The sequence below is a fragment of the Lissotriton vulgaris genome, chromosome 10, assembly GCF_964263255.1.
Source record: "Lissotriton vulgaris chromosome 10, aLisVul1.2, whole genome shotgun sequence".
In the NCBI taxonomy this organism is placed as follows: domain Eukaryota; kingdom Metazoa; phylum Chordata; class Amphibia; order Caudata; family Salamandridae; genus Lissotriton; species Lissotriton vulgaris.
Genome location: NC_141698.1, coordinates 3,870,055 through 3,890,112, shown reverse-complemented (window position 1 = coordinate 3,890,112; position 20,058 = coordinate 3,870,055). Strand labels below are relative to the sequence as shown.

The following is a 20,058-nucleotide window of genomic DNA, read 5'->3' as shown; positions in this document are numbered from 1 at the left end:
CTTGCGGCCGGCCAAGAGCTTCAAGAACTCTGGTATGACCAGAAGGCTGCCATGGTGGAGTTCCAACCGGGACAGATACTGGGTGTTGTAGCCTGTGGCACCTATGCCCCCCCCCAGGACCAATTGAGTGGTCCCTACCCTATCCTTGAGAAAAAAAAGTGAGCTCAGCTACCTGGTTGACCTGGGCACTAGCAGAGACCCTAAGATGGTCATCCATGTTAACCGCTAAAGCTTTTCCACGACAGGGCGTAAGTGACCATGCTGATGGTCACTGATGAGGACCAGGAAGCAGACAGTGAACCCCTCCCTCATCTCCTCTCCAGCAGTCCCAAGGTGGGTCAATAGATGGAGCGGCCTATTCGGCTCCCTCCATGCCCAACAGCAAGCTGACTTCAGGCCAGTTCTGGAGCAGTATGTTGGCCCATGATGTAGACACTGGAGGCAGCTTGCTTGTCAAAAACATCCATAGACAGTCTGACCATGTTAAGGATTGCACCAAAGCTGAGGTCGGCAAGATGTTGGCGTTAAGTTATTGACAGCCCCTGGACAAGCCCAGTTGTCTTAGTCCCCCAAACCTCATTCCAAGGGTGGGAAACAAGAAATTAGGTTTTGTGTGGACTGCAGGTGTCTCAATGCTATCACTAAGACTGATGCTCATCCCAGAGCTGATGAGTTGATAGACCAATTTGGGGCAGCCAAATTTCTCTGTATTTTTGGCTTCACCTCCCGGTACTGGCAGATAGGCCTTACCCCAGGAGTAAAGACAAAACAGCATTCTCTTCCAGGGGATACTCATCAATAGTCCTAAGCACTGAATAGTCCTGCCCTCGTGCGGGACCCCGGAGCAATAGCCAATATGTATGTGTATGTATGTGTGTGTATGTGTGTGTATGTGTATATATATAGATAGATAGATAGATAGATAGATAATATGCATATACATGTACATATGCAGCCCAATATAACCATACTAGGCTCAAAAAACTGCCCCCAGTTGCCTATAAAATCTTTACATTTGTTAAATAAAGACATATAAATTACATTATATGAAAATGCAAAGAAGAAAGCACTGCCTTTGTTGTCTTTGAAACACACAACCTTTATTTTCAAAGGTAAAATCAGGCAGGATCATAGAGGGAGCTTTAGCCTAGATAGGCTGCATTGTAACCGAAAATCTGGCGCCGTGCCTTTAAGACCTCTGTGAGCCTCCAGGCTCCCATCATGCACCACAGGTGACAGTTAGGTCAGTTCTTTTTTCCGGGTCCTTCTGTGAGGATCCTGGAGCATTGAGCTCGCCAGTTTCACTTTCTTCTGGTAGTTCTTAAAATTTTTTCGTCTTTACTCGACGTCTTTAGTCATTATCTGACTAATTCAACAATTTTTTGTGGTTTTTTGGCCTTTTTTCCAGTCACAATGCCGGCCTTATTTTTTAAGTGCCCGGCCTGTGGTAAAAAAATGTCCAAGACAGACCCACATTCGGTCTGTGTGGCTTGTCTTCCATCTACACACAAGCCAGAACTCTGCTACCATTGCAGCAAGTTGTCAAACAGAACTTTGAGAGAGAGAGAAGAGCAGGCTTCAGTCCCTGCATGACAGAGGAGAAACCGTGAGTGGAAGAGCAGATTTTCACTCCAGGAAACCACCTTCTCAGCAAAAAGAACGTAAGGAAAGAGGGGAGAAGGGAAAACATCGTTCCCCTTCAACTTCGAGGGACAGATCTTCTTCTAAAGTTCCTGTATGTTCAAAATCGTCAAACAGCGTCACGGCATCCGTTGACGTCTAGGTCACCGTTGAAGAAGAATTCTCCGCCGATGCGAGGTGAGAAGCGTCATGAGCGTAGGCGATCCAAGTCTTGCCTCTCCTACGACTGAGAGGACGGGGCTCGACGTTGTCTCATCGACGTCGACTGTCACCACCGAGAGGCTCGAATGATCAGTCAAGGTTGCCGTCGAGAGGCGCTATGACGTTGACGTCGAACTGGGCAGTGGAGGTTTCGACGTCGAAGAGCCCAAGTCATGTGGCGTCTAGGCACACGACGCCGAGAAAATCGCCGTTGAGGCGCATGGCGTCAACGCCGAAGAGACACTCCACGCCGAGGAGGTCGCCGCTGAGGAGGTCGCCATCGAGTAGGTCGCCGCAGAGAAAATCGTCTGAGAACGCAGTCGCGAGGATCGCCGTTGGAAAGATCGACGTCGAGGAGACTGTAGTCGACGTCTCCTGCAGCTAAGAGGCCTAGAACAGTGTCCAAAGACCGATCTAAGGTTTCTGTGGTGTCTTCTGGGAGTTTTTCTTCCTCCCTTGGGCTGAAGATTGTAGAAATCTCTCCAGAGCCCTCAAGAGCGCCTTCACCTACAGGGGCTAATATCTCTCCACGATGGCTGGGAGAACTCGGAGACTGGAAGATAAGAAGAATCAACCTTCCAAGATCTAAGTCCAGGTCTCTTGTGTTGAAAAGACCTGTTTCGAGATCAAGGTCACCTCTTATACGAGTGGTCCATTCTCCGAGAAGGCGTGAGCGTACCCCTCCGAGGAAGTCTCCATCAGTGAGGAGGCGGACTTCACCCTCTTCGAGGTCTTCACATCACCGTTCATCCAAGAGACGTGATGCGAGATCTTCGACAAGGTCTACAGATTCGAAGAGGTATTACTCACCGACGCGGTCATCAACTCCTCCAAGTAGGATATCACCGATTGATTACATAATCACCTTTAATGAAGTTCTCTGTCGTGGAGCAGCGAAACTTAATATCAAGATGCCTGTTTCTACTGCGAAGACAACGGTTCTCTTCGAAACATTGCATCAAAAATTATCATCGAGACCTTTACTTCCTCTGGTCCCAGGTCTTTTGGAGCCTACTGAGCATAAGTTCTTGACTCCTGCATCTTTGGGAGCGGTTCCTTCACGGATCGCAAAGAAGTATAAGGCTCCGGACAATGACACATTATTTCTGAGATCTGAGCCACAACCTGATTTGGTCATCGTCTCAGTGGCACGTAAAAATCAGACAGAAGCGACGTCATCCTCTGTTCCTCTGTACAAAGACATCAAAACTATGGATTCGGTAGGGAAGAGAATGTGTGCCACTTCTGCTTCCTACATGAAGGTCGCCAGCGCCTCTGCTTTATTGGGTCGCTATGACCGCGCACTATGGGATTCCTTATCACGGTTTGCAGAAAAAATTCCCAAAGACAAGAATGATTTTCTGGAAATCCTTCATGAACATTATCCTTTCACGGCTCTGCCCTTTTGCTTAAAGAATGTCCCTGCCACCTTCCTAAAGGCTGATGAAGTAAGTCCTTGCTGGGTTGGAAGCTTTTAGTGCAGCTTATCTAGATATTGCTGTCTATAATTCAACCTTGGAAGATCACCTGATCCAACTTTGCAAAGTTTTACAGGCCTTGCAGAGTGCATGCCACGCTATCAAGGCATCCAAGTGCCAGATGGGGCAGGGCACAGTTGTATACTGGGCCACCTTGTATGTGGAGGCCAGATTCAACCTTTACAGCCAAAGATCCAGACTATTCTGGACTGGGAAGCTCCAATCACTCCGACCCAAAAGGGCGTTCCTTGGCTTAACTGGGTATTTGAGGTTTGTGGAGGGGTACGGTTCCATTGTGGCACCCCTCACAGAACTTGCCACTAAGAAAATACCTTAACCCCGTTGGTGCTGATAACTGCTCCCAGCCGTCATGAGTCACGGCGGGCGTGTGCTGATGACTGCTGGGAGTCGTCATGACCACACCTGCGATCGGAATGTCCAGCACCGGCGCGGAATTCCAGCCGCAGCCAAGGTGTTAAAACGTAAGCTGGACAGTTTAGTTGTCAAAAGGCTTTGAGCACCCTGAAAGACTCAATGTGCTCAGCACCCATTCTCAAAGCTCCAGATTCATTGTCAATACTGTTGCCTCTGAACAAGCAATAGGAGTGGTCCTATACCAAGCCAATGTTGATGGCTGTGACCAGCCTGTTTCTTTTAGAAGCAGGTGGTTACTCCCCAGGGAGCAGCGTTGGAGTGCCATTGAGAGGGAAGCCTTTGCTGTGGTTTTGTCCCTTAAGAAGTTGAGACCACACCGGTTTGGTTCTCACTTCCTAGTTCAAACTGACCACAGACCTCCCAGATGGCGGATGAAGAGACCCAAAATGTTTGAGGTGGTCCATCTCCCTATAGTGGAACATAGACCTTGGACTGACCATGGCAATGCAGATGGCCTTTCCAGGTCTCCCACGTAGACCATGAAGACCCTCTTGGGAAAGGTTAGTCTCATCCTCTTTCGTAAGGGGGGGATGTTGTGTAGTAAAATGCCCCTTTTTGCATGGTTACCTCCCACTTTTTGCCAGACATCTGATGCAACTGGACTTGATTTTCCTATGGTCTGTCAACCAGATTCCAAGGGACTGTTCTTTTGCACAACTGTACCCTTGTGTCCACAATTGGAACATCCCTGGCCACAGGTAAACCACCTTGCAAAAAGTGCCATGAGTACCAAGGGCACTGTGACCAGGGCAGGCCTCTAAGTGTTGCAGCACATATTGTGCCACCCTTAAAGGCCCAGCACCTTAACACACACTGCCACTGTAGTCTGCGTGTTTTGTTGCAGGGAAAAGAAGTCCACATGGCACACATCCCTGTGTGCCATGAGTTCAACCCACTGCCTGAGGGCTAGGTAAGCCACCCCTCTAGCGGGGTGCACTGGACCTCGGGTGAGGGTACAGTGGCATGAGCCCTAAGTCCATTCTTAGGCAAAAGAAAACAAGTGGCCCCTTTACTCCAAGAGACCGGGTGCTAATCAATTAAAGAAACCACTCTTGGAGAACTTGTATTCCAATACTCAACTCACAGACCATGAGGCATTCAAATAATCCACCCACCAGTCTTGAAAGGGAAAGCCAAAACAATTTAAAATAATTCAAAATGTAATATATCATACAAATTTTTGATCCGCCATATGTATACAAAATCACAAGTTAAAAACATTACATAAAAGGAATCTTTTCAACAATAATTAAAAACAATAAATTTTCCATGAGACACAATATCACATACCTTTGTTATTTAAAGCGGTTAATTTGAAGAAATCAATCAAGATATTTGCATTATTTAATTGTCTATATGCACCAGATCGTTCCTCAAATTTAACCATGAAAAACAAGCGTCAACTTGTTTTGATGGTACAAATCAGGATCACGCCACCTTCCTCAGGACAAAGTATTTATCCCTCAACGAAATGCTCTAGGAGATTCGCCTGTTTAAAAGTACAGAATAAATTTCCATTTCTCTCCACTTTAATCCACTGTTTTATAATCGCTACGTCCCTTACTTCACAAGTTGGAAGGCCCATATGTTTGATCTTCAGGACCAGTATATATTTTTTTTTAACAAATGGACTATGGGTATACCCCCCAACATGTCAACCCCCTCCCATATTTTACATGGACATATACCCCTCCCGCTCTCTCGGGGCTGGGAAATGTCACAACACGCCTACCATAAATCATACCACAATCTTATGCTCCAAGAAATCTTCATATATTCTAGACTCACCTAGTTCATAAAGGTGAGATCAGTATTTAGTTTTTCCCTACTGTACTCCACTGTAGTCAATCCTAATAGACTGAAAGCGTGGATAACAATGAATCCTGATGTCACAACTGCTGTTCCAATCTCCAAGTTGTCTCCTTTAGTGAGAGTATAAGAAGAATATAGTACCTACCTCCTTTGGCTTTCCACAAGATGTTGTGTCTGACGTGTCCCACCTAAAAAGGTGTGGAACGAAGTTTAAAATAAATGAACACTGCTATTCAGTCGGAGTCTTCAAATGGAATGGAAGATTTTATTTAAAAGAAAAGTATTTTGTATCTAAATACTGTCTATTAAAAGACCAAGAGAAAAAACCCAGCAGTAGTTTGTAACCCACCTCATTCGTGCAGAATCTATACAACCATAACTATTGAAGTATCTTTCAGATGTTCCTCTGTATGGGCCAGGGATTCCAACGTCACTGCTTGATGACGCAGTCAAAGCTTTCACCCCACGTGTCTAATCTTTGATCGCAATGTGATCTAAAAGATAACCTTCTGGTCAGTACCAGGACATGACTTACCAATCCTTTACATGGGTAGTCCTATTCAACTGTTCAATTACCCTGCTTGTGGGTCTAGTGTAAATGACCATTTAAGGAATGACAACCTACCACCCAGTTCTTCATCCTGAAGGTGTCAGTTACCCTGTGCTAAGGCATCAACCTAGTTACCCGTATTGCATTTTTTTTAAGTCAAGACTAAAATGCCAGTTAAATAACCCGATAGGACATTTGCGCCCCATGTCAATTCAGTAGTAGGGGGTCCATAGTTAAACCTTCAGCCATAGTCTCCAACGCTATGGTTTAGGCCGTCCCCTTACCCACCAACGGGCTGGAAATAAACCATTCTTTCAGGCAGTGGGATCTCAACTCTCTCACTAATTGGACCCAGCCGGCAATGTTTGTTCCCTTCAATTACGGAACGCAAATTGTCAGACCTCCTCTACATATGGAGGAGCTGGAATTCACTTCACGTCATGATGTAAAGAACGTCAGACCATCAACGCGACCAAAAGAGTTCGTAGATGATCTGAATCACTGCTGTGGTGGAGTATCAAGCAGTCAACGCATTTCTAATAATGGGCCCAAATCTCCGCCATGTTGGTGTGGTCTTGCATAAAGTATTGACTTCCTCAACATAGGTTGAAAAAGGCCAATTCTAGGCCATTTTCCATATAAATGCTAGCTTCCCCATAAGTTCTAAAAAAAAAGAACAAGGAGGGCAGTGAAACCAGGGATAAAATCACACCCATAACTATGTTTAAAAAAGTTGTGAGACCCCCAGTAAAAATACTCAATAACGAAAGTTAACACCATTTGGGCTCAAGTTGGCAAGGCCCCCCAAACTTCCTTCCAAGGAGAAAATCAAGCCTTCATATACTCCTACCGCTATTATACAGCGAGTTTTAACAGACTATATTACCAGTTACCCCACCCATTATTGGAGATTATTTTATTAGTTTCATCCAGTCCTCTTTAGTGTTAAACCTTTGTCTGACAGTGTTGAGTTGAAATATACCACTGCTCCCTACTTTACCTTTTAGTTCCAAATTTCCACCTCTCCTGCTCCCATAAATTTGTTAAAGGATAAACTAAAATCTATGCAGCTATGGCCAGCTTCCTTCAAGTGTTCCACTAAGGGTGCATTCCTTTGTTTTTCCCTGCACGGCCTCACCCTGAGATCCTGAGCTCTCACCCACATACCCCAAACCCAAAGGACAGAGACTTAAATAATGTGTCTGCTCCTACAGTTGGAGTTCTTTTGCTGACACTGTATATCCTTTTTATACAATCCTTTTCCCTATTATACACCTAGCTCCATAATGGCTTTACTAAAAACTGAAGTATGGTAGCAAACTTCTCAGCCAAATAAACCCACACTGATGCTAGTGTGGGATTGAATGTAAAATGCACTCAGAGGGCATCTTGGAGATGCCACTGAAACGACCAGCCTCTGGTGTGGTTCCTGAATGGCAGTCCGCCATATTCCACCACCAGACAGGTTTCTAGCCCGCTGGGTAGAGAGCTGCCCCTCTCTGGGTCTAGAATCAAAGCCCATCCTGGGACGAGGTGCCAAGCCTCCTCACTCAGGATGGGCTGGGTCCACGAAGGGGAAGCTTCAAAGGCCTGCCGCTTTTGGGAACTGACCCTGCCTTTTGCAATGATGAAATGGCACAGAAACAATTAATGATTAGCACGTTTTAGAGTAAGTTTGTTTTTCACAATCTATCAAAGTTTCCAAATTTAGTGGCCAGAATTTGGAATTGGTAAAATGCTATTTGTAACTATTGATGGAATAAGTTTCCCTCGACTATTCATAGCCAAAATTTGAAATGAAGGGATCAAATGGCCTCTGAGTTTAGAGCTTCAGGCGAGTATGGGACAAAAGGTATCTTGTTTCCATTATGTGGAATCAGATATTTCATTACAGATCTTTGCCTTTGTGAACCCTGCACAAGGGACTTAAGTCGAAATTTAATGATACAAGCTTTGAGGCCTGGTCTATGCCTGACTAGTGTGTAGGCCAGGATCAAAGGGCTGCCATACACTGTTTATAACCTTTAGTTAATGCCCCACATGCCGCCCAAGAAATCTAATTTGAGGAAGCAACTAAAAGAAGTAACAAGGTGCTGTTTCACTTGGCTAATTTTGAAAGCCTCACCCTTGGGTGTAAGTTATTGATCAGGTTAATTGATTGCCAAATAGTTTACACGTATAAATTACAGACCGCCGCTAAAATGGCAAGTTTTAACAGTGACCTTGAGTATTTTACCACTCTGAAACACCCTCTTTATGCAATTGCAGCATGGAAATGTCTATTGCAGTTTTATTTAAAAGTGGCAATGGTAGTGGTTAAGTGAACCTGTTTTAGAATGAACAAATTCCATGAATAGTTTGAAATCTTATGTCTGGTTGATTTCTGTCCCTTTCGTTACTCTATTGCGAAAGTAACTCCCCAGAGTTTGTGTCGTTGTTTGAAAACCCCATTGATCACCAACATGTCTACTTTCAAGGCTGCAGCAAGCTTGGATGTGTGGGGTGCGATAAGTAATCGGACACAGTATAGTAATCTGAATCCTCAACCCTTTCACAGCAGAGCATTCCCATACAGGAAAGACCGTCCTCACTCGCCCATCTGTGATGCGCTTACGCGTGCTTGGTAAGACTGCTCCCCTGCTCCCAATCTGCCTCCCACTTAGAAACGTGTTTTCATGCATGCTCCTAAAAGTGCTCAGTCTTCCTAAACATGCCCAATAAAGCTTTAATCTTATTATTTGTAAACAAATGTCCCAGTTACTACAACGTGGTTCAGACCTAAGCCGAAACGGCTGTCATACCCTCTTCAATTTGAAGTGTCCCTTCGGAGCAGGTGGATGTTTGGCAGTCTCATATCCCTTGTTTTTTTTTTTTTTTTTTTTTTTTTGCTGAACCTTTAGGTAATTACATTACCTGTCTTTCCTGAAATGCCGCCTTTTATCCCCCTCCACCATTAATCTATCTTCACCACTGATGCCTATGTGTTTTTCAATCTTTTATTTATTTTATTTTTTTTTCGAAAACCTTTATTGTACCTTCACAGTTTTACACAGCTTGTCGCCTACAACCCGAATGGGCCGGCCGCTAATCAAGGTGTCAATTGAGAACGTTCTTTACATTACACACTGTGCAGTTTATTGCCAAAGACATTGAGGTAAAGATCGCTAAGAGAGTGATGAAGGTTAAATGCAAATGGTCCATGCTTGGTGAATGAGGTTTTCATTTTCTATTTTTAAACCTAAAGAAAAGAACAATCAAACTTCGGGAAGTCACAGTGCGATCCTTGATTATGCATATTGCCAGATAGACATGAGAATATACCTGAGGGGAAACCAACCTCATGCACGCCCACAAGTCAAATTAGGGTATGAATGAACCATCTCCCCCCCCCCCCCCCCCCCCATCCTCCCCTGAAATACCCCCCAAATCAAGCATCCCCCCTCATTCCAACCCGTCGTCCTCATCTGAGTCTAATGGGTCGTCCTCGGGCAGTGGATCGCAGATGTCGCCCCGGTAGGCGTTCCATGGGGACCATACCTTATTCCACTTGGCCGGACAGGCCCTGTTCAAGTATACCGCCCTTTCCGTAACCATGGTCCTGTCCATATTAACGCACCACTGTGAGGCCGTCGGGGGGTCCGCCACCCCCCAGCGCTGCGCGATGTCTCGCTTGGCCACCATCATCCCCAATGTTACCCAGAGGCGACCATGCCGGGACAAATCAGTAGGCTCCCACACATTGAGGAGGCATCGCCGCGGCTCCGGCAACACCGAGACCTCCAGCACCTGCGACACTGTACGCATGACCTGACGCCAATAGGTGTGTATGCTCGGACATTCCCAGAATATGTGAAAGAGTGTGCCCTCCTCCCCGCAGCCCCGCAAGCAGAAGGGGTCAGGGGATCGTTGTATGCGGTGGAGGAGAGTTCTGGTGTAATACGTTCTTTGTAGAACTTTAAGTTGAATGAGCCTCATTCTGGCCGATATGCCCGCTTCCTTAGGGGAAGCCAGTGCCTCGTTCCATTCATGTTCATCAAGCGCGCCCACCTCCTGCTCCCATTTCTCCTTGAGAGGCACTAGTGGGTCCGGGGAATTGTTAAGGAGCTTTCGGTAAGTGAGGGAGGTGGCCTTTTCTATCATATAGTCCGTCAGGAGGCGATCTTCTAGCGGGGAGGACTCGGGGAGAGTCGAACCCGCCGGGATAGCCGACAGTAGTGCATGACGAATTTGGACATACCGGTAGGTTTCGTGTGGCCCCAGGTCATAGATCTCTTTCAATCTGGAGAAGGTAATAACTCCCCCACGCTCCCACATGTCCCCCACCGTGGAGATGCCAATATCGTCCCAACGGGAGAACCCCTTACTGACCCGAAGATTGCCCAGGGCTCGTGCGTCCCAGAGTGGAGTGAGCTTAGTGAGTGTATCTTTCCACCCTAGCGCAGCGGTGGCTGCGTGCCAGGTGGCCACTGTGAGCCAAGTGGGGCCCCTCAGCGGTCTGAGTTTCCGTCGGTCATAAAGCGGTGCCAGCAGGTTATTGGCGCCCAATTGAGCTCTATCTGCCTGGAACGCCAGATCCGCTTGCGATGCATGTAGCCATTGGTTGATAGGTCGGAGCTGTGCCGCCCAATAATAGAGATGCAGGTTCGGGAGTGCGATGCCGCCCTCGTACCAGCTCCTGCAGAGTTTGGCGTGAGCTATACGCGCCGGGCGGTTGCCCCACAGCAGGCCAGAGACCACTGCCGCCACTCTCCTGAAGTATTTTTTTGGTACCGCGAATGGGGTATTGTCCAGGATATATAGGAAGCGGGGCAGTGACTTCATCTTAAACAGGGCAGCTTTCCCTAACATCGTCAGCGGCAACCCCGCCCAGAAGCTTGCATCTTGTTTGAGGCGGTCCAGCGGTGGCAAGAGATTCAGCTTATCGTGTTCAGCCGGGTCACCCGTGACGTGGATGCCTAGGTATTTGAATGAGGAGCCGGCCAACCGCAGAGGGCAGTCCGGACCAAGTGTAGGGTGATCTCCCGTCAGGGCGTATAGCTCTAATTTGCCCCAGTTGATAGTGTAGCCTGACACTTCGCCGTGGTCGTTACAGAGGCGCAAGAGGGCTGGTATGCCACGATCGGGGTCCGTCAGGTACACCAGCATATCGTCTGCGTATAGCGATATGCGGTCCTACCAACCCTCCTTCCACTTGATCCCTTTAAGTAAAGGGGTAGTCCTGATACGAATAGCCAGAGGCTCCAGTGGGAGTGCGAAAAGAAGGGGGGAAAGAGGGCATCCCTGTCGGGTGCCACGCTTGAGTGGGAAGGAGCGTGAGATGTGGCCGTTTGCTACCACATGTGCCACCGGTGCAGTGTACAGCAATTTGATCCAGGAGATGAAACTTGGGCCAAATCCCATATATTGAAGGACCTCAAAGAGATAGGCCCACTCCACCATGTCAAAGGCCATTTTGGCGTCTAGCGCCAATATAGCCGCGGGTTCGCCTATGTCATCCGCCCTCGCTAGCACCCCGTGCACCCGTCTGAGATTGAGCGAGGTGTTTCTGTGGGGCATGAATGCCGACTGATCCGGGTGGATAAGATCGGACAGATGAGGCATGAGACGATTTGCTAGTAGTTTTGCTAGGATTTTACTTTCTGCGTTAAGCAGAGATATAGGGCGGTAGGAGGAACATTCCTCGGGGGGCTTACCGGGCTTAGGAATAGCCACAATCGTGACCGTCCGTTGGTCCAGTGGGAGCAACCCCTTACCACGACATTCCTCGTACATTGTGAGCAGGTGCGGGCTAAGAGTGTCAGTGCGCGCTTGGAACCATTCGACTGGAATGCCGTTCGGCCCCAGCGCTGTGCCCGTACGGAGGGCCCCAATGGCTATCTGCAGTTCGTCAGCGGTAAATGGTGTCTCCAGCTCCGCTACGGCCTCCGGTTGCAGCGTTGGGCTGTTTATGTCGCATAATGCGCATTGGGCTGCAATCGCGGTGACATCTCGTTCCGGGGTGTATACTTTTTCAAAGTGGGATGCCAGTGCCTCTACTACTCGATCCGGGTCTGTCTGAATCCTACCCTCATCGTCTTTCACCTGCTGGATCCCTCTGGAGCTACCCCCTCTCTTATCGAGCCAGGCCAGCATCTTTCCTGCTTTGTCTCCGACATCGTATACTCGATTCTGTGTGTCTGTGATGTGTCCTTGTGTAATGAGCCGTGCGTGGTCAGTGTATAGGCGCTGTTCAAGCGCGAGTGCGTGTGTTGTTTCATCTGTGGGGTCGGCTTCGTGGGCAGCGGTGGCTGCGCGCAGCCGGAGTTCAAGGGCTGCGTGTTCAGCTGCCTGTTCCCTTCTATGTGCCGTTATAGAGCTGATAGCTTGCCCCCGCAGTACTGTCTTATAGGCCTCCCAGAGTACCTCAGCCGAGGCTGCGGTCGGTTTGTTTTCAACGAAATAATGTGTTGTGGCATTCTGCAGGGCCTTCCTGACCTGTGGGACTTTAAGATAAGAGGCGTGTATGGGGAAAACGCGGCGGCGGGATCGTGTCCGTGAGGTGATGGTGAGAGTCAGCGGTGAATGGTCCGAGATGCCCCGGGGGTGTATGAGTACCTCCTCTACGCGCTGCAGCCCGTCCCCCAACGCCAGGAAGTAGTCAATGCGGGATAGACTATTATGAACGGTGGAGTGGAATGTGTATTGTTGTATTGTAGGGTGAACATGGCGCCAAACGTCCACAAGCCCCAGTGCTTCTATTAAACGCTGAAACCGGGAGGGACCCCCTGGGAGGGTGGTTGCCGGGAACTTGTCACGCTGCGGGTCCGCAGTTGCGTTGAAGTCCCCGCCTAGAAGCATGTCTCCCTCAGGGAGGGACAGTAAGAAGTCACCCAGGGCTGGCAACATCACCGAGTGTAGTGAAGGTGGGATGTAAACTGAGACTACTGTTAAGGGGCGCCTGTCCCACTGTCCTGCCACTGCTGCAAGCCCTGTGTATCAGTTCTAGTGCTAAGGGTGATGAAGTTGGAGGATTTTCTGATAAGTATGCCTGTACCCCGGGACCCAGTGGAGAATTCAGAGTGGGCTAACATTTTGTACCCCCTTCTGTCCAAGGCTTTGGTAGCGCTACCCACCAAGTGGGTCTCCTGGAGGAGTATTAGGTCAGGTTTATAGCGTTTCACCTCGGACAGAACAAGGCCGCGTTTCACTTTATCACCCAGGCCGCGCACGTTCCAGGCAAGGAGTCGGAGGGTGGAGCCCGCCCATCCGTGTCTCCTCCACTCTCATTGCGTTGAGCGGCTCATCCGCCATCACTATAAATCAGAAACATAAACCATCGGTATAGACTCCATCGCCCCAGCAACATTCCAATAACAATCAAAGCACATTGTACAGTTCGAGATCGATTCTGTGAATATCCCGTAAGAACAAACAAACCCCACCCTGCCTCCCTGCCAAACGGACTCAGAACTGCCCGCCACCCCAACTCAGCAGAGCGCTTATCCCTTGCCAAAAACAGAGCACTTGCACGTCGGGGGAGAGTGTCCCCCAAAGCAGGCGGTCCCTCTGCTGTCCTCGGGCTATCCGGGCCAGCGTCCAAGAACGACTTGATAAGCAATCGTCGTGGGAGTAAAGTAGAGTTTAGACAACCAGTCTCTCACGGTGGTTTCATTCGCCTCTAGCGGCCCCAGCGTGGTCCTGTGACGGCGATCCGTTTGCGCTTCCCCTGGTCGACGATTGTGAGCCCGGCCGGCCATCTTCTTCTGGCCTGTTGCGTCGACGATTGGAAGTGCGGTCCACCGTGCGCCATCCATCCAGCCATTCCCTTGCGGACTCAGCAGAGTCAAAGAACCAGACCTTTTTGTCGGCCACAACTCTCAATCGGGCCGGAAACAACATGGAGTACGGCAGTTCTTGTTCGCGGAGCGTTTTCTTAACCTCGAAGAAGGTCCTCCTTCTGCGGGTGACCTCTGCCGTGTAGTCCGGGAAGAAGGATATCCGTGAATTTTGGATTTGGATGGGCGGTGCCACTCTGGCCGCCTGGAGGACTGTGTCTCGGTCCCTAAAGTTAAAGAGTCTCGCCAGGATGGGACGCGGGGCAGCTCCCGGTGTAGGTGTCCCTCCGGGGACCCGGTGTGCCCGCTCCACTGTGAAGAAATTGGAGAGTCCCTTCGGAGCCAGTTTTGTCTTTATGAGTTCCTCCACATATAGATCCATGGCCCCTTTCGTTTCCGACTGGAACCCCTAAGATGCGGACGTTGTTGCGTCTGGAGCGCCCTTCATGGTCGTCCAGCTTGCTTTTAAGGAGTTTATTGTCCGCTTGTAATCTCTCCACGGCCACTTGTAGGTCGGAAACGTCCTCTATCAGTGATTTAGCCACCACCTCTACCTGCTTCACCCTTTCGCCCATCTTCTGGAGGTCGGCTCTAATAAGGGTCACCTCGGCAGCAGTCGAGCCCACCGTGGCCTGGACCTGTTCCAGTGCGCGTAGGACATCATCTAGCGTGGCCTTTTTGTCCCATCGTTGTCTGCGCCCTTTCCCAGTGATTTGCGCTGCTCGGGTTGAGTGGACGTCTGGCTTTCATAGGCAAATTTACCGAGTTTCGCCTGAGCGGCGGTCTGCCTTGGCCCCTTCCCCGCCATTTTCCCTCTGCGGCGAGACACATTTTATGATGGAGCGGGCCGATCGCCCGTAGCCGACCGTGTGGGGGTGGCTATACAGGAGGTTCAGTCTGGGCACAGGCCAGGGGTCGCTGACGATGACAAGGTGCTGCCGGCGGCCGCGGAACTGTGGCGGCCTCGGCGAGTGCAGGCAAGATGGCGACCGTTGCGTAGCAAGTTCCACTTCGTAGGCCGAGCGTAGTGAAGGGGCACTACGGTGTAGCGTCACTGGATAGGCCGCGTGAAGGGTGAAGTGGTCGTAGGGAAGGATTGTCAGCCGGTGGTGTCGAGTGTTATCTTCAGTGGCTACTTCCGGTCGACCGTGCCGGGGAGGGTTGACTTCCGCCCGGCCAAGGGTTCCACTCGACAGCGCTGCTCGCCTCGTGCCACCAGGCCTCTCGTCCGTGAGGGACGCGGATGAAGATTCGTCCCGTTTCCGAGGTCTAGGCGCTCCCAAATTTTTCTTGTGGGCGCCGTTCGGTCACCGCACCCAGGACACCCCTTCTGGAGCGATCAGTGAATGGATAGGCATGCGGATTGTTGTGGGACGCCGCCTTGCTACGGGAGCCTCTCTAGGTTGCTGCCGCCATCATCGGCTGCTAGCCACACCCCCTTCAATCTTTTTTTTTTTCTCCTTTTCTGCCATGCTTCCTTGAGACTTTAGCATCGGGGCAAAGGACATGAAATGTGCAGATGACCAGTTTTATTTAGAAACACGCCTCCACCCTGGTGTTTTAGATTCTGGCAATGCCCTTCGGTGGGGGCACATGTAGAATCGCTGTTTCTGAAACCAATAAAGAATTTCTGTCTTGCCTAAGCCCTTCAACTTGTTCGGTGTGATCATTCAGCTGTCCCTGTTTGTTCTCTTCAATCCCTCCTTTAGACCTCCCAAGCAGTCACTGGAAGGCCCAGATCTAAAATTAATACTGATAACCTAAACCGCTTTCTCTGCTCAGCCCCTCCTAAGGGACTGTACTCGCTGAAATCTGAGCATCTACAAGTATATTGTATGCTCCGCTTCTTGCTTTTGAATGTCAAAATCGTATCAGTGAAGCTGTCAAATGTTCAGTTTGACTTACACCTCCATGGCAGGCTCTTTTTGTTAATCCACCCTCCCCTCTCAGATTTCAGGTGTCATCTGTTCATAAACAGCTAAGAACAAATAAACTTGTGTTGTCTAATCCATTGAGCCGCCCACACTCTTTTAAGTCTCTTCAGTGCAGTTTTTATTTTTTATTTTTGCTGAATACCTTATTTTGAACAAATTATATTTTTCTTGGCTTACTTAAGTCTTGTATGCTGCTGCCCTTTGATGTCAATGACTATTCTCCCCCCCCCCTGGACAGCGTGGGCTGTGAGGAATGTATTGAGTGTTTAAAGATGGCAGGCATGTACTATGGCTGGTGTGCACGAGCTCAACTTTCATGCACTTAAAAAAAAAATCCTGTTTTGCTATGGGTGGTCAATTAAACTGTGTGAAACTGGAGAAAATGGTGAGGGTGCAGCGGGGGGTCTACATCGGACTTCTTTTTGTGTTTTAATATCTGGCTGGTACTTTCTCTCTCTTCACTTGGCTTTTCTTTCCTATGTCACAGGTAGAAGATTTCACACACATGAAATCCAGCTGCAAAATAAAGTTTTATTTCAGCGGCAATCCGTACTTCCAGAACGAGGTCATTGTCAAGGAGTTTCAGTGCGGATCTTCAGGTGAGTGTTGCAGCATATCTGGGACTTGCTGATATGTTGGCGTAATGGCTGATTTGATGTGGATCTTAACTGGATTTCCGCGGGCTAAGAGTCCAGAGTTTTGATTTTGAGCTTGAGAATAAGGCCTGCCTCAAAAGTACGGCACCCTGTTATATAGTCCTTTGAAGATTATTGCATAGATCTGTAGGCTCGCACATGAAACCCTCAACAAATTAAAATACTGCTATTAGTATTTGCAGTTCCCTCTCAGTACATTAAGATTACATCTAGTTGTCGGTGTAAGTATTGACAGTTGCTGGTCTGTGGCTCCCAATCTAAATGTGGAGGACTTTGTGGCTCAGGTCTAGAAGCTCTTCTCACATCAGACCTTGGTTTTTCTTGAAGGTCGCAGACGTCCTACCATGAAGTCATGAACCACTTCTTTCTAGGGGTCACATGTTAAATTCTTTTTTTTTTTTTTGTATCAAACGTGCATAACCTTGACCTCTGCAGGGAAAAGAAAACTGGTATCCTTCTCTCTGCCAACACAAGGGGCAGTTGCATGACATTACCATATCCAGAAGCAGACACAATGAGGAGTACAGTACCGCTCAGCCTGGTGGAAAATTGAAACAGATATTTGCTACGGATAATGGCGTCTGATCACAAGACTGAATTTACACGAGCAACAGTACAGCTATTTTGAAGGTTCCACCATTCCAGGAGGAGGAAAAACTACCTGGCCTCCACCAACAAGGCGGACCAAGTACACCACAGTGCCCTGCCCTATCTGGCATTTGGATGCATTGATAGTCAGTCCTGCAGATTGCAGGGCTTGTAAAACCTTCCCAAAGTGGATCAGGTGATCCTGCCAGGTGGAGCTAAAGACGGCAATATCATAAAGATAAGTTGCACTAAAGGACTCCAGCCTAGTCAGGACTTGATTCACCAACCTCTGGAAGGTGGCAGGGGCATTCTTTACCCCAAAAGGCATTACAGTAAACTGATTGGACCCATCAGGTGTGGAGAATGCTGTTTTCTCTCTTGATCCTGGGGCCATGCCAATCTGCCAGTACCCTGCAGTCAAGTCAAAGGTACTGAGAAATTTGGCTTCCCCCAATTTGTCTATCAACTCATCTGCTCTTGGAATGGGGTGAGCATCTGTCTTGGTGACGGAGTTGAACCCTCTATAGTCCACACAGAACCTAATCTCTCTTCACCCTGTTGATGAGGTTTGGGGACCAGAGCCACTGGGCTAGCCCAGGGGCTCTCAGAGGGTTCAATAACCCCTAACTCCAGCATCTTGCGGACTTCAGCCTTGATTCTTTCCTTGACTTGGTCTGACTGGCGGTAGATCTTGTTTTGACAGGGGAACTGTCACCAGTGTCCACATCATTGGTACCCCAGTTTGTCAGGCCAAGGTTCAGGGAAAAGAGACTAGCCTACTGTTGCAAGACTTGCTTGCAGTCAATCTGCTGTTGGGCAGAGAGGGTGTCTGAAAAGACAACCCCCATCTACTGACACATCTTTTGGGCTGCAGGAGAGGAGATCAGGGAGAAGTTCACTCTCTGCTTCCTGTTCCTCATCAGTCACCATCAGCATGGTGAGGTCAACCCTGTCATTGTAGAGCTTAAGGCGGTTCACATGGATAACGCTTTTGGGTGTCCTGCTTGTGCCCAGGTCCCCTCGGTAAGTGACCTCACACTTTTTTCTTCAGAATAGGGTAAGGGCCACTCTTTCTGTCTTGAAGAGCCCTTGGTGCCACTGGCTCCAAAACCCACACCTATTGCCCAGGTTTAAATTCAACCAGTGCAGCTATTTGGTCATACCAGTGCTTCTGAAGCTCCTGGCTGGCCTCCAGATTCTTAGATGCTTTTTCCATTGACTCAGCCGTTCTGGACCTTAAGCCAAGTACAAGGTCCACAATGTCTTGTTTGGGTTCCTGGAGAGGCCTCCCCAACCCTCTTTCACAAGACAAAGTGGTCCCCTTACAGGATGACCAAACAGAATTTCAAAGGGTGAAAGCCCCACTCCCTTCTGTGGCACTTCCCTATAAGCAAAAAGTGGGCATGGCAACAGGACATCCCATCTCCTCTTGAGTTTTTCAGGGAGCCCCAAGATCATATCTTTCAATGTCTTGTTGAACCTTTCAACAAGTCCATTGGTTTGTGGATGGTGTGGGGTAGTGAACTTGTACTGCACCCCACACTCCTTCCACATGTGTTTTAGGTAAGCAGACATGAAGTTAGAACCTCTGTCTGAAACCACCTCCTTAGGAAACCCTACCCTGGTGAATACACCCCGGAGGGCATTGGCTACTGCAGGAGCTGTAGTAGTCTTAAGTGAAATTGCTTCAGGGTACCTAGTAGCATGATCCACTAGAATGAATGTGTTCCCTGAGGCTGTGGGAGGTTCAAGTGGACTCACAATGTCCACACCTACCCTCTCAAAGGGAACCCCCACCACTGTCAGTGGTATCAGGGGGACCTTTGGGTGGCCACCTGTCTTGCCACTGGTTTGACAGGTAACACAGGAGCTAACAAACTCCTTCACCTGTTTCATCTGGGGCCAGTAGAAGTTACTCTCCAGTTTTGGTTTGCCCAAGATGTCCAGCTAGGGGGGTGTCATGAGCCAAAGTTAGGAAGAACTCCCTGTACTTCTGTGGCACTACCACCCTCCTGGTGGTTCCATGAGTGGAGATTCTTGCTTCAGCATACAGTAATCCCTTTTCCCAATAAGCTCTGTAGGTGCCACGGACATCTCCCTGTGCTTCTGAAACTGCTTGCTGCCTCAGGCTTTCAAGAATGGGGCAGTCTCGCTGACCCTGGCACGGCTCTTCCCTAGTGGGCCCCCCTGGGCCCAAGAGTTAGACCTGGTAAGGTCCAAGCATCATGGGCTCAGTTCCCTCTAGGGTTTCCAAGTCCTCTCCCTGAGGAGGGGGTCCTGAGAGGTTTGCTGTATAGAAGCTGGTCCCCCAGTCTATTTGCTTTGTCTCTTGGTTAGTTGGGCTATATTTTCAGGCTCCAAACCTAACTGTTCACCCTTCTTTCTGCTCTGTGCTCTTGTTTGCGCACACACCAATTCAGGGATACCCAGCATGGCTGCATGGGTTTTCAACTCCATTGCAGCCCAGGCTGAGGTTTCTAAGTCATTGCCAAGCAGTCAGCTGGTAATTTCTGAGACCACTACCTGTTTTAGGCCAGTAACCTCCCCCCCCACCTCCTCCCCAGCCTAGTGTCACCATAGCCATAAGATGGATAGTGGTAACACGGTCTGCATTGGTGATTGGAAAAGTTTTCTCAACTAGGTATTGCTCAGGGGAAACCAGTGCATCTCTCACCATAGTGACACTGGCACCGGTATCCCTCGGAGCTTCTATTCTGTTTCCATTCACCCAGGGGTACTGTAAATACGACTTTAAGTTGGGTGGCCACACAGCTGCATTGGCAAACTCAACCTCCCCCCATGGAAACTAGACTTGCTTGAGTGTACGTCCAGATTTGCTCTGGGCACTCTTCCGATCCCAGTTGTAGACTTTCTGCCCCAGGATTAGCTGTACTGGGTGCCTTAGGGGCTTTGTTGTGGGGGCAATGTTTGTCTACAGTTAAATGTCCC

General features: G+C 48.9%; 1 protein-coding gene across 1 annotated transcript in view; it reads left to right on the top strand.

Moving 5' to 3' along the window:
- The window catches only part of LOC147684282 (testis-specific Y-encoded-like protein 4), a 184,704-nt gene that overhangs the window by 37,973 nt on the left and 126,673 nt on the right, over positions 1-20,058 (top strand). Inside the window, exon 3 of the mRNA XM_086940149.1 lies at positions 16,353-16,464. Coding sequence (XP_086796275.1) covers positions 16,353-16,464 — 112 coding nt within the window. The remainder of the gene's footprint in view (positions 1-16,352; positions 16,465-20,058) is intronic.